The sequence below is a fragment of the Oncorhynchus gorbuscha genome, linkage group LG15, assembly GCF_021184085.1.
Source record: "Oncorhynchus gorbuscha isolate QuinsamMale2020 ecotype Even-year linkage group LG15, OgorEven_v1.0, whole genome shotgun sequence".
Classification (NCBI taxonomy): domain Eukaryota; kingdom Metazoa; phylum Chordata; class Actinopteri; order Salmoniformes; family Salmonidae; genus Oncorhynchus; species Oncorhynchus gorbuscha.
Window position 1 is genome coordinate 10,399,111 of NC_060187.1, and position 15,000 is coordinate 10,414,110.

Sequence of the window (15,000 nt, forward strand, 5' to 3'; positions counted from 1 at the left end):
GAGACAGACGGGGAGAGAGACAGGTGAAGACAGGGAGAGAGGCAGACGGGGAGAGAGGTGAAGACAGGGGGAGAGACAGGTGAAGACAGACGGGGAGAGAGACAGACGTGAAGACGGGGAGAGGTGAAGACGGGGAGAGAGTGAAGACGGGGAGAGGACAGACGAAGACAGACGGGGAGACAGACGGGAGAGGGGAGAGCAGAAGACGGGGAGAGAGACAGACGGGGAGAGAGACAGACAGGGGAGAGAGACAGACAGACGGGGAGAGAGAGACAGACGGGGAGAGAGAGACGAGACAGACGGGGAGCGAGACAGGTGAAGACAGGGAGAGAGACAGACGGGGAGAGAGACAGGTGAAGACAGGGAGAGAGACAGACGGGGAGAGAGACAGACGGGGAGAGAGACAGACGGGGAGAGAGACAGACGGGGAGAGAGACAGACGGGGAGAGAGACAGACGGGGAGAGAGACAGACGGGGAGAGAGACAGACGGGGAGAGAGACGGGGAGAGAGGACGAAGACGACGGGAGAGAGCGAAGACGGGGAGAGAGACAGACGAAGACGGGGAGAGAGGTGAAGACGGGGAGAGAGGTGAAGACGGGGAGAGAGGTGAAGACGGGGAGAGAGACAGACGGGGAGAGAGACAGACGGGGAGACAGAGAGAGAGAGACAGACGGGGAGAGAGACAGACGGGGAGAGAGACAGACGGGGAGAGAGACAGACGGAGGAGAGAGACAGACGGGGAGAAGAGGCAGAAGGGAGAGAGACAGACGGGGAGAGACAGAGGGGAGAGAGACAGAAGAGAGACAGACGGGGAGAGGCGAAGACGGGGAGAGAGACAGACGGGGAGAGAGACGGGGAGAGAGACGTGGAAGACGGGGAGAGAGACAGACGGGAGAGAGACAGACGGGGAGAGAGACAGACAGACGGGGAGAGAGACAGACGGGGAGAGAGACAGGGGGAGAGAGACAGAAGACGGGGAGAGAGACAGACGGGGAGAGAGACAGACAGGGAGAGACAGACGGGGAGAGAGAGACAGACGGGGAGAGAGACAGACGGGGAGAGAGACAGACGGGGAGAGAGGCGAAGACAGGGGAGAGAGACAGACAGGGAGAGGGAGAGAGAAAGACGGGGAGAGAGACAGACGGACGAGAGAGAGACGGGGAGAGAGACAGACGGGGAGAGAGACAGACGGGAGAGACAGGGGGAGAGAGACAGACGGGGAGAGAGACAGACGGGGAGAGAGACAGACGGGGAGACAGACGGGGAGAGAGACAGACGGGGAGAGAGACAGACGGGGAGAGAGACAGACAGGGAGAGAGACAGACAGGGAGAGAGACAGACAGGGGAGAGACAGACAGGGGAGAGAGACAGACGGGGACAGACGGGAGAGAGAGACAGACGGGAGAGAGACAGACAGACAGAGAGACAGACGGGGAGAGAGACAGACAGACAGACGGGAGAGAGACAGACAGGGGAGAGAGACAGACAGACGGGAGAGAGACAGACAGGGGGAGAGAGACAGACAGACGGGGAGACAGACGGGGAGAGACGGGGAGAGAGACAGACGGGGAGAGAGACAGAGAGAGACAGACGGGGAGAGAGACAGACGGGAGAGAGACAGACGGGGAGAGAGACAGACGGGGAGAGAGACAGACGGGGAGAGAGACAGACGGGGAGAGAGACAGACGGGGAGAGAGAGAGAGACAGAACGGGGAGAGAGACAGACGGGGAGAGAGACAGACGGGGAGAGAGACAGACGGGGAGAGAGACAGACGGGAGAGAGGCGAAGACGGGAGACGAGAGAGCGAAGACAGGGGAGAGAGGCGAAGACGGGGAGAGAGGCGAAGACGGGGAGAGAGACAGACGGGGAGAGACAGACGGGGAGAGAGACAGACGGGGAGAGAGACAGACGGAAGACAGGGGGGAGAGAGACAGACGGGGAGAGAGGTGACAGAGAGACAGACGGGGAGAGAGACAGACGGGGAGAGAGACAGACGGGGAGAGAGACAGACGGGGAGACAAACGGGGAGGGAGAGAGACAGACGGGGAGAGAGACAGACGGGGAGAGAGACAGACGGGGAGAGAGACAGACGGGGAGAGAGACAGACGGGGAGAGAGACAGACGGGGAGAGAGACAGACGGGGAGAGAGGTGAAGACAGGGAGAGAGACAGACAGGGAGAGAGACAGACGGGGAGAGAGACAGACGGGGAGAGAGACAGACGGGGAGAGAGACAGACGGGGAGAGAGACAGACGGGGAGAGAGACAGACAAACGGGAGAGAGACAGACGGGAGAGAGACAGACAAGAGACAGAGACAGACGGGGAGAGAGACAGACGGGAGAGAGACAGACGGGGAGAGAGACAGACGGGGAGACGGGGACAGACAGGGGAGAGAGAGACAGACGGGGAGAGAGAGACAGACGGGGAGAGAGAGACAGACGGGGAGAGAGAGACAGACGGGGAGAGAGAGACAGACGGGGAGAGAGAGAGGCGAAGACGGGGAGAGAGGCAGACGACGGGGAGAGAGGAGACAGACGGGGAGAGAGGCAGACGACGGGGAGAGAGAGGCAGACAGACGGGGAGAGAGGAGAGGCAGACGACGGGGAGAGAGGCAGACGACGGGGAGAGAGGCAGACGACGGGGAGAGAGGCAGACGACGGGGAGAGAGGCAGACGACGGGGAGAGAGGCAGACGACGGGGAGAGAGGCAGACGACGGGGAGAGAGGCAGACGACGGGGAGAGAGGCAGACGACGGGGAGAGAGGCAGACAGGGATGGCTCTCAGAGCTGCAACCCTTATCCAATAATACAGCTGGAGTGTGTCTCCCTCCCTTTCTCTCCCCCTCTCCCTCCCTTTCTCTCCCCCCCCTCCCTCCCTTTCTCTCCCCCTCCCTCCCTTTATCTCCCCCCTCCCTCCCTTTCTCTCTTCCCCCTCCCTCCCTTTCTCTCTTCCCTCCTCCCTTTCTCTCCCCCTCCCTCCCTTTCTCTCCTCCCTCCATCCCATTCTCTCCTCCCTCCCTTTCTCTCCCCCTCCCTCCCTTTCTCTCCCCCTCCCTCCCTTTCTCTCCCCCTCCCTCCCTTTCTCTCTTCCCTCCCTCCCTTTCTCTCCTCCCTTTCCCTCCCTCCCTTTCTCTCCTCCCTCCCTTTCTCTCTCCCCCTCTCCCTCCCTTTCTCTCCCCCTCTCCCTCCCTTTCTCTCCCCCTCTCCCTCCCTTTCTCTCCCCCTCCCTCCCCCCTTTCTCTCCCCCTCCCTCCCGTTCTCTCCCCCTCTCCCTCCCTTTCTCTCCTCCCTCCCTCCCTCCCTTTCTCTCCTCCCTCCCTTCTCTCCTCCCTCACTTTCTCTCCCCCTCCCCTTCCCTCTCCTCCCTCCCCTCCCTTTCTCTCCTCCCTCCCTCCCTTTCTCTCCTCCCTCCCTTTCTCTCCCCCTCTCCCTCCCTTTCTCTCCTCCCTCCCTCCCTTTCTCTCCTCCCTCCATTTCTCTCCCCCTCTCCCTCCCTTTCTCTCCTCCCTCCCTCCCTTTCTCTCCCCCTCCCTCCCTTTCTCTCCCCCTCCCTCCCTTTCTCTCCCCCTCCCTCCCTTTCTCTTCCTCCCTCCCTCCCTTTCTCTCCCCCCTCCCTCCCTCCCTCCCTTTCTCTCCCTCCCCCTCCCTTTCTTTCCCTCTCGTACAGCAACTGAACCACCCCAACGTGATCAAGTACCATGCATCATTTATTGAGGAGAACGAGCTGAACATTGTGTTGGAGCTGGCTGATGCTGGGGACCTCTCCCGGATGATCAAGGTAAGAGATCTGGTGGTCCTACACAGGTCAGTCTTCCTCACTGGGATCCATCCTGATGACGTACTAGCCCGTCCTGGTGATGTACTAGCCCGTCCTGGTGACGTACTAGCCCGTCCTGGTGATGGACTAGCCCGTCCTGGTGATGTACTAGCCCGTCCTTGTGATGTACTAGCCCGTCCTGGTGATGTACTAGCCCGTCCTGGTGATGTACTAGCCCGTCCTGGTGATCTACTAGCCCGTCCTGGTGATGTACTAGCCCGTCCTGGTGACGTACTAGCCCGTCCTGGTGACGTACTAGCCCGTCCTGGTGATGTACTAGCCCGTCCTGGTGACGTACTAGCCCGTCCTGGTGATCTACTAGCCCATCCTGGTGATGTACTAGCCCGTCCTGGTGATGTACTAGCCCATCCTGGTGATCTACTAGCCCGTCCTGGTGATGTACTAGCCCATCCTGGTGATGTACTAGCCCATCCTGGTGATGTACTAGCCCGTCCTGGTGATGTACTAGCCCATCCTGGTGATGTACTAGCCCATCCTGGTGATGTACTAGCCCATCCTGGTGATCTACTAGCCCATAATCTATAATAAATGCCATTAAGCAGACGCTTTTATCCAAAGCTACGTACAGTAATGCGTGTATACATTCTATGCACGGCTGGTCCCGGGAATCAAACCCACTATCGTAGTGTTGCAACTGACATGCTCTACCAACTGAGCTCCAGAGAACCACACGATGGTCATCGTCTCTGGTGATGATCATCAACGGTGATCCACTTTAGGGATCCGCCCTGGTGATCTAATTAAGTTTGTTGCATTAACCTGTCAAATATGTTAGAAATATCAGAGCTGAAATCTCCCATATATACTCTCCACCACAGTATTCACAGCATGCCAGTGTAAAATGAGTGGTATGTATGTAAAACCCTGGGCAGAGCAGCTCAACAAGCACTCATCTACTGCAGCACAATGTCCAACCAACGCTCTCTCGCTGCAAATGACCAACGCTGTCGCCCACTGCAAATGACCAACGCTGTCGCCCACTGCAAATGACCAACGCTGTCGCCCACTGCAAATGACCAACGCTGTCGCCCACTGCAAATGACCAACACTCTCTCACTGCGAATGACCAACGATGTCTCACTGCAAATGACCAACGCTGTCTTACACTGCAAATGACCAACGCTGTCTCACACTGCAATTGACCAATGTTGTCGGCCACTCACACTGAAAAACAAACAAACAAACACACACACACACAAACATAAATAAACACACATACACACACTGAAACACAAACATACGCACACAAACAAACACAGACACACACAAACACGCACTGAAACACAAACGCACACACCCTCACCACTCTGCCTCTGTGTACCACTCTGTTCCTGTCTCTCTCCCTCTGTTTTCCTCATTAGACATTGCCAGTCCAGAGGCTGGCATCACCCCCCACCCATTATGAAGAAAATACAGTGTAGTCACACTGTGGTGCCATATGTAAACAGAGGCCCTGGATGGAATTAACATGGTCTTCCCCCTTATTTCCCTTCCTTTCCCTCCCTGACCGTCTTAGCAATCAAATCAAATCAAATGGCCCTTGATTTGCATGTAACTCCATAATATTGTGTGAGCAGTGATTGTAGTGGAAGACGAGGAGGTCTTTGTGCCGCTCCACCATTGACATCAAACACTCCTCTGATCTGATATGCTAATGACAGGGCAAGGAGAAGAATGGCTCACCATGCTGCCTTTGTTTGGCTGTGGGCCAAGGTCTCTCTATCTCTCACACACACACACACACACACACACACACACACACACACACACACACACACACACACACACACACACACACACACACACACACACACACACACACACACACACACACTGCTAGAAAGACATACTGTACCCGGACGGACGTAAACACACACACACACACACACACACACACACACACACACACACACACACACACACACACACACACACACACACACACACACACACACACACACACACACACACACACACACACACACACTGCTAGACAGACATACTGTACCCGGACTGTCCCAGTCTAACAGTATAATTGATATGCTGGTCCTCGACAGACCCTCATTCTGACTGTCCCACTCTACAGACCCTCATTCTGACTGTCCCACTCTACAGACCCTCATTCTGACTGTCCCACTCTACAGACCCTCATTCTGACTGTCCCACTCTACAGACCCTCATTCTGACTGTCCCAGTCTAACAGTGTAATTAATATGCTGGTCCTCGACAGACCCTCATTCTGACTGTCCCACTCTACAGACCCTCATTCTGACTGTCCCACTCTACAGACCCTCATTCTGACTGTCCCAGTCTAACAGTGTAATTAATATGCTGGTCCTCGAAAGACCCTCATTCTGACTGTCCCACTCTACAGACCCTCATTCTGACTGTCCCACTCTACAGACCCTCATTCTGACTGTCCCACTCTACAGACCCTCATTCTGACTGTCCCAGTCTACAGACCCTCATTCTGACTGTCCCAGTCTAATAGTGTAATTAATATGCTGGTCCTCGACAGACCCTCATTCTGACTGTCCCAGTCTACAGACCCTCATTCTGACTGTCCCAGTCTAACAGTGTAATTAATATGCTGGTCCTCGACAGACCCTCATTCTGACTGTCCCACTCTACAGACCCTCATTCTGACTGTCCCACTCTACAGACCCTCATTCTGACTGTCCCACTCTACAGACCCTCATTCTGACTGTCCCACTCTACAGACCCTCATTCTGACTGTCCCAGTCTAACATTGTAATTAATATGCTGGTCCTCGACAGACCCTCATTCCGACTGTCCCACTCTACAGACCCTCATTCTGACTGTCCCACTCTACAGACCCTCATTCTGACTGTCCCACTCTACAGACCCTCATTCTGACTGTCCCACTCTACAGACCCTCATTCTGACTGTCCCACTCTACAGACCCTCATTCTGACTGTCCCACTCTACAGACCCTCATTCTGACTGTCCCAGTCTAATAGTGTAATTAATATGCTGGTCCTCGACAGACCCTCATTCTGACTGTCCCAGTCTACAGACCCTCATTCTGACTGTCCCAGTCTAACAGTGTAATTAATATGCTGGTCCTCGACAGACCCTCATTCTGACTGTCCCACTCTACAGACCCTCATTCTGACTGTCCCACTCTACAGACCCTCATTCTGACTGTCCCACTCTACAGACCCTCATTCTGACTGTCCCAGTCTAACATTGTACCCTCATTCTGACTGTCCCACTCTACAGACCCTCATTCTGACTGTCCCACTCTACAGACCCTCATTCTGACTGTCCCAGTCTAACAGTGTAATTAATATGCTGGTCCTCGACAGACCCTCATTCTGACTGTCCCAATCTAACAGACCCTCATTCTGACTGTCCCACTCTACAGACCCTCATTCTGACTGTCCCACTCTACAGACCCTCATTCTGACTGTCCCACTCTACAGACCCTCATTCTGACTGTCCCAGTCTAATAGTGTAATTAATATGCTGGTCCTCGACAGACCCTCATTCTGTCCCAGTCTACTGTCCCAGTCCCAGTAACAGTGTAATTAATATGCTGGTCCTCGACAGACCCTCATTCTGACTGTCCCACAGACCCTCATTCTGACAGACCCTCATTCTGACTGTCCCACTCTACAGACCCTCATTCTGACTGTCCCACTCTACAGACCCTCATTCTGACTGTCCCAGTCTAACAGTGTAATTAATATGCCTGACCCTCATTCTGACTGTCCCAATCTAACAGACAGACCCTCATTCTGACTGTCCCACTCTACAGACCCTCATTCTGACTGTCCCACTCTACAGACCCTCATTCTGACTGTCCCACTCTACAGACCCTCATTCTGACTGTCCCAGTCTAACAGTGTAATTAATATGCTGGTCCTCGACAGACCCTCATTCTGACTGTCCCACTCTACAGACCCTCATTCTGACTGTCCCACTCTACAGACCCTCATTCTGACTGTCCCACTCTACAGACCCTCATTCTGACTGTCCCAGTCTAACAGACCCTCATTCCCACTCTACAGACTGTCCCAGTCTACAGACCCTCATTCTGACTGTCCCAGTCTACAGACCCTCATTCTGACTGTCCCAGTCGACAGACCCTCATTCTGACTGTCCCAGTCTACAGACCCTCATTCTGACTGTCCCAGTCTACAGACCCTCATTCTGACTGTCCCAGTCTACAGACCCTCATTCTGACTGTCCCAGTCTACAGACCCTCATTCTGACTGTCCCAGTCTACAGACCCTCATTCTGACTGTCCCAGTCTACAGACCCTCATTCTGACTGTCCCAGTCTACAGACCCTCATTCTGACTGTCCCAGTCTACAGACCCTCATTCTGACTGTCCCAGTCTACAGACCCTCATTCTGACTGTCCCAGTCTACAGACCCTCATTCTGACTGTCCCAGTCTACAGACCCTCATTCTGACTGTCCCAGTCTACAGACCCTCATTCTGACTGTCCCAGTCTACAGACCCTCATTCTGACTGTCCCAGTCTACAGACCCTCATTCTGACTGTCCCAGTCTACAGACCCTCATTCTGACTGTCCCAGTCTACAGACCCTCATTCTGACTGTCCCAGTCTACAGACCCTCATTCTGACTGTCCCAGTCTACAGACCCTCATTCTGACTGTCCCAGTCTACAGACCCTCATTCTGACTGTCCCAGTCTACAGACCCTCATTCTGACTGTCCCAGTCTACAGACCCTCATTCTGACTGTCCCAGTCTACAGACCCTCATTCTGACTGTCCCAGTCTACAGACCCTCATTCTGACTGTCCCAGTCTACAGACCCTCATTCTGACTGTCCCAGTCTACAGACCCTCATTCTGACTGTCCCAGTCTACAGACCCTCATTCTGACTGTCCCAGTCTAACAGTGTAATTAATATGCTGGTCCTCGACAGACCCTCATTCTGACTGTCCCACTCTACAGACCCTCATTCTGACTGTCCCACTCTACAGACCCTCATTCTGACTGTCCCACTCTACAGACCCTCATTCTGACTGTCCCAGTCTACAGACCCTCATTCTGACTGTCCCAGTCTAACAGACCCTCATTCTGACTGTCCCAGTCTAACAGACCCTCATTCTGACTGTCCCAGTCTAACAGACCCTCATTCTGACTGTCCCAGTCTAACAGACCCTCATTCTGACTGTCCCAGTCTACAGACCCTCATTCTGACTGTCCCAGTCTAACAGACCCTCATTCTGACTGTCCCACTCTACAGACCCTCATTCTGACTGTCCCAGTCTACAGACCCTCATTCTGACTGTCCCAGTCTACAGACCCTCATTCTGACTGTCCCAGTCTACAGACCCTCATTCTGACTGTCCCACTCTACAGACCCTCATTCTGACTGTCCCAGTCTACAGACCCTCATTCTGACTGTCCCACTCTACAGACCCTCATTCTGACTGTCCCAGTCTAACAGTGTAATTAATATGCTGGTCCTCGACAGACCCTCATTCTGACTGTCCCACTCTACAGACCCTCATTCTGACTCTCCCACTCTACAGACCCTCATTCTGACTGTCCCAGTCTACAGACCCTCATTCTGACTGTCCCAGTCTACAGACCCTCATTCTGACTGTCCCAGTCTACAGACCCTCATTCTGACTGTCCCAGTCTACAGACCCTCATTCTGACTGTCCCACTCTACAGACCCTCATTCTGACTGTCCCAGTCTACAGACCCTCATTCTGACTGTCCCACTCTACAGACCCTCATTCTGACTGTCCCAGTCTAACAGTGTAATTAATATGCTGGTCCTCGACAGACCCTCATTCTGACTGTCCCACTCTACAGACCCTCATTCTGACTCTCCCACTCTACAGACCCTCATTCTGACTGTCCCAGTCTACAGACCCTCATTCTGACTGTCCCAGTCTACAGACCCTCATTCTGACTGTCCCAGTCTAACAGACCCTCATTCTGACTGTCCCAGTCTAACAGACCCTCATTCTGACTGTCCCAGTCTAACAGACCCTCATTCTGACTGTCCCACTCTACAGACCCTCATTCTGACTGTCCCAGTCTAACAGTGTAATTAATACATGTCATATATCCTATGGTGAAAAAATACTAATTTGCAGCGTTCAATGAATTGCATTTCTGGAGAACATTTGATACGACCATGAAACAGAAAGGGACAGGGTAACAGCTTCATTTTATCATGACAAAAATAAATACCCCAACCATCAAGATGCCAGGGCAAATGATGAAAACATCCGTAGCCTAAACATCCTCATAAGGGCCAAGTAGCCTTGATAAATAGTGACATTCAGTACAAAAGCAATAATGAAGCTTTAATGAATATAAGTGTCGATATGACAGCAGTCAAAAATCATCCGTTATTGTCATTATTATTATTATTATTGTCATTATTATTACTATTATTGTCATTATTATTATTGTCATTAATATTATTATTATTGTCATTATTATTATTGTCATTATTATTATTATTATTATTGTCATTATTATTATTATTGTCATTATTATTATTATTATTATTATTATTGTCATTATTATTATCATTATTGTCATTATTATTATTATTATTATTATTGTCATTATTATTATTATTATTATTGTCATTATTATTATTATTATTGTCATTATTATTATTATTATTGTCATTATTATTATTATTATCATTATTATTATTATTATTGTCATTATTATTATTATTATTATTGTCATTATTATTATTATTATTATTGTCATTAGTATTATTATTATTGTCATTAGTATTATTATTATTGTCATTAGTATTATTATTATTGTCATTAGTATTATTATTATTGTCATTAGTATTATTATTATTGTCATTATTGTTATTATTATTATTATTATTGTCGTTATTATTAAGATGATTATTATTGTCATTATTATTATTATTATTATTGTCATTATTATTATTGTCATTATCATTATTATTATTGTCATTATCATTATTATTATTGTCATTATTATTATGATTATTATTATTGTCATTATTATGATGATTATTATTATTATTGTCATTATTATTATTATTATTATTATTATTATTGTCGTTATTATTAAGATTATTATTATTGTCATTATTATTATTATTATTATTGTCATTATTATTATTGTCATTATCATTATTATTATTGTCATTATCATTATTATTATTGTCATTATTATTATTATTATTGTCGTTATTATTATTATTATTGTCATTATTATTATTATTATTATTATTGTCATTATTATTATTATTGTCATTATTATTATTATTGTCATTATGATTATTATTATTATTATTGTCATTATTATTATTATTGTCATTATTGTTATTATTATTATTATTATTGTCGTTATTATTATGATGATTATTATTGTCGTTATTATTATGATTATTATTATTATTATTATTATTATTATTGCTCCTGCTTGTCTTCACCAATGGCTTCCATTTAGCTGTTATCCTTTGTCCTAACAGTAGACGCCATTTTCCTAACTTTCACACATCTTTGACATAGCTTTGTTTGGTTGTCATGCGTAATAGTCTCAGGTTTTCTCTTTGTGTCCTCGTTTTGTCATTCTTCATGGAGCACAACGGCTGTGCAGGCGTCTTATTTTTGACAGAGGGAGGAAGCTCCCGTCTGTCAGAGGGAGGAAGCTCCCGTCTGAATTGGTTCATGGTGACTTATTTAGGAAAAGTCGTGGACGGAGGGAGGCATGACTTAAAAAATTGCAGAGTAAAGAATAAAAAAATAAAAAATAAAATGAGCAGTCAAATGACTGCTTTAGCGGTTCTAGTGTTAATAAATATACAAAATAATTGTGGAACGAACAGTTGACTGAAGACCCGACGGCCGGGCATTTGTGCGGTTGAGTCCATTTCTGGGGAAATGTGGACTCTTAAAACAATGTGATCAAACTCACTCGCTCTCTACTCTCCCGTTTGCTATTGTTTAACAATCAGTATCCCAACAAGCACAAGGACTGTTGAAAACAGCTAGGGCTGTTGAACACGGCTAGGACTGTTGAACACGGCTAGGACTGTTGAACACGGCTAGGACTGTTGAAAACGGCTAGGACTGTTGAACACGGCTAGGACTGTTGAACACGGCTAGGACTGTTGAACACGGCTAGGACTGTTGAAAACGGCTAGGACTGTTGAACACGGCTAGGACTGTTGAACACGGCTAGGGCTGTTGAACACGGCTAGGACTGTTGAACACGGCTAGGGCTGTTGAACACGGCTAGGACTGTTGAACACGGCTAGGACTGTTGAACACGGCTAGGACTGTTGAACACGGCTAGAACTGTTGAAAACGGCTAGGACTGTTGAACACGGCTAGGACTGTTGACAACGGCTAGGACTGTTGAACACGGCTAGGACTGTTGAACACGGCTAGGACTGTTGAACACGGCTAGGACTGTTGAACACGGCTAGGACTGTTGAACACGGCTAGGACTGTTGACAACGGCTAGGACTGTTGAACACGGCTAGGACTGTTGAACACGGCTAGGACTGTTGAACACGGCTAGGACTGTTGAACACGGCTAGGACTGTTGAACACTGCTAGGACTGTTGACAACGGCTAGGACTGTTGACAACGGCTAGGACTGTTGACAACGGCTAGGACTGTTGACAACGGCTAGGACTGTTGAACACGGCTAGGACTGTTGACAACGGCTAGGACTGTTGACAACGGCTAGGACTGTTGACAACGGCTAGGACTGTTGAACACGGCTAGGACTGTTGAACACGGCTAGGACTGTTGACAACGGCTAGGACTGTTGAACACGGCTAGGACTGTTGACAACGGCTAGGACTGTTGTAAACGGCTAGGTCCGATGAAAACGGCTAGGTCCGATGACAGCGTCTAAGCCCGTTGACAGCCTCTAGGCCCGTTGACAGCCTCTAGGCCCGTTGACAGCGTCTAGGCCCGTTGACAGCGTCTAGGCCCGTTGAACACGGCTAGGCCCGTTGACAGCGTCTAGGCCCGTTGACAGCGTCTAGGACCGTTGACAGCGTCTAGGACCGTTGAACACGGCTAGGCCCGTTGACAGCGTCTAGGCCCGTTGACAGAGTCTAGGCCCGTTGACAGCGTCTAGGCCCGTTGACAGCGTCTAGGCCCGTTGACAGCGGCTAGGACCGTTGACAGCGGCTAGGCCCGTTGACAGCGGCTAGGCCCGTTGACAGCGGCTAGGACCGTTGATTTCCGGTAGTCTTGTCGCACTGTGACTGTTTCTGTGACATCTGGGAGAGAATGAGGTCATGCTGAGAGGGTGGGGGGGTTACGGTGGCAGGGGTATTGTGTGTTGTGTGGTTGTAGTTTGTGTGTGACCGGGTTACATATATATGGAGAAACTATGTACCAGATGTGAGCATTTTGCTTTTCTCTGTTTCTGAGAACTCATGTGCTCCACCGCAGCGTAATGAAAATGAGAAGGTCCTTGGTATGAGAGAAAGAGGGGGGTAGAGGAAAAGAGGTAGAGAACCGTTAGAGAGAGGATTGGAATTGAGAGAGAGGGAGGGAAACAGGGAACGAGAGAGAGGTCTGCATCATATTAACTAGTTTTGTGTGTGTGTGTGTGTGTGTGTGTGTGTGTGTGTGTGTGTGTGTGTGTGTGTGTGTGTGTGTGTGTGTGTGTGTGTGTGTGTGTGTGTGTGTGTGTGTGTGTGTGTTGCGCTTTAAGGATCAGCAGAGTTTGTGTACACTGACTGTACAAAATCCTAATATTGAGTTGCACCCCCTTTTTTAAATTTTATTTTAATTTTACCTTTATTTAACCAGGCAAGTCAGTTAAGAACACATTCTTATTTTCAATGACGGCCTGGGAACAGTGGGTTAACTGCCTTTTCCCCACAGAACAGCCCCCCCTAACCCGGACCACGCTGGGACAAACCCTTAGGGGGGCAACGCTAGGCCAGACCCTTAGGGGGGCAACGCTGGGTCAAACCCCTCCCTAACCCGGACGACGCTGGGCCAAACCCTCTCCTAACCCAGGTGACGCTTGGCCAAACCCCCCCCCCCCCCCCCAACCCGGACCACGCTGGGCCAAACCCTTAGAGGGCAACGCTAGGCCAAACCCTTAGGGGGGAAACGCTGGGTCAAACTCCCCCCTAACCCGGACGATGCTGGCCAAACCCTCCCCTAACCCGGACAACGTTGGGCCAATTGTGCCTATGGGACTCCCAATCACAGCCGGTTGTGATACAGCCCGGGATCGAACCCGGGTCTTTAGTGAAGTCTCTAGAACTGCGATGCAGTGCCTTAGAGCCCTGTGCCACTCGGGAGGCCAAAGTGGGAGATTTCTAATCAATGAAAAATGCAATTACAATTACGCAATTAAGTTGGCTAAATGAGAAGGAATAGGCTACAATGATTAACCATCAGGTATGCTATTGTTTCATATGAATGGAGTTGTTGTAGACAGGGACACATTAAGCAGAAAAATCGTCTCCATTAGCCTGGCTAACTTACTTAACTGGCTAGTGTAGCTAGCTAGCTGGCTAACTAACTTAGCTGGCGAGTGTAGCTAGTTAGCTGGCTAGTGTAGCTAGCTATCTGGATAACTAACTTAGCGGGCTAGTGTAGCTAGCTAGCTGAATAACTAACTTAGCTGGCTAGTGTAGCTAGCTAGCTGGATAACTAACTTAGCGGGCTAGTGTAGCTAGCTAGCTGAATAACTAACTTAGCGGGCTAGTGTAGCTAGCTAGCTGAATAACTAACTTAGCGGGCTAGTGTAGCTAGCTAGCTGAATAATTAACTTAGCGGGCTAGTGTAGCTAGCTAGCTGAATAACGAACTTAGCGGGCTAGTGTAGCTAGCTAGCTGAATAACTAATTTAGCAGGCTAGTGTAGCTAGCTAGCTTCTTTTATAGATGTTATGCAGTCAAGACAGACATTACCAGATGAGATGATAGATAACCCATCACATCAACAAGTTTGTTTAACTTGAGTGAGTCGGTTTGTCTACTTTCTCTCTCTCTCTTATCCTCTGTGTCGGAAACACTGGCCCCTGCTCCTCTCACAGCTTCACCGCTGAAACAAAAAGCATAGTGCACAGAGTGGAATTTTGTTTATTTTTTCCTCTTTAAAACACATGTATTTCGACTATACTGATATCTCAACAAAAAAAACGTATTTTTTAAAATCG

At 49.5% G+C, this 15,000-nt stretch overlaps 1 protein-coding gene across 2 annotated transcripts in view; it reads left to right on the top strand.

The window, feature by feature from the left end:
- Positions 1-15,000, top strand: part of LOC123996601 (serine/threonine-protein kinase Nek7) — a 147,032-nt gene that overhangs the window by 77,279 nt on the left and 54,753 nt on the right. For both annotated transcript variants that reach the window (XM_046300094.1, XM_046300095.1), the window contains one exon: positions 3,669-3,779. In XM_046300094.1, the coding sequence (XP_046156050.1) occupies positions 3,669-3,779 (111 nt within the window). The remainder of the gene's footprint in view (positions 1-3,668; positions 3,780-15,000) is intronic.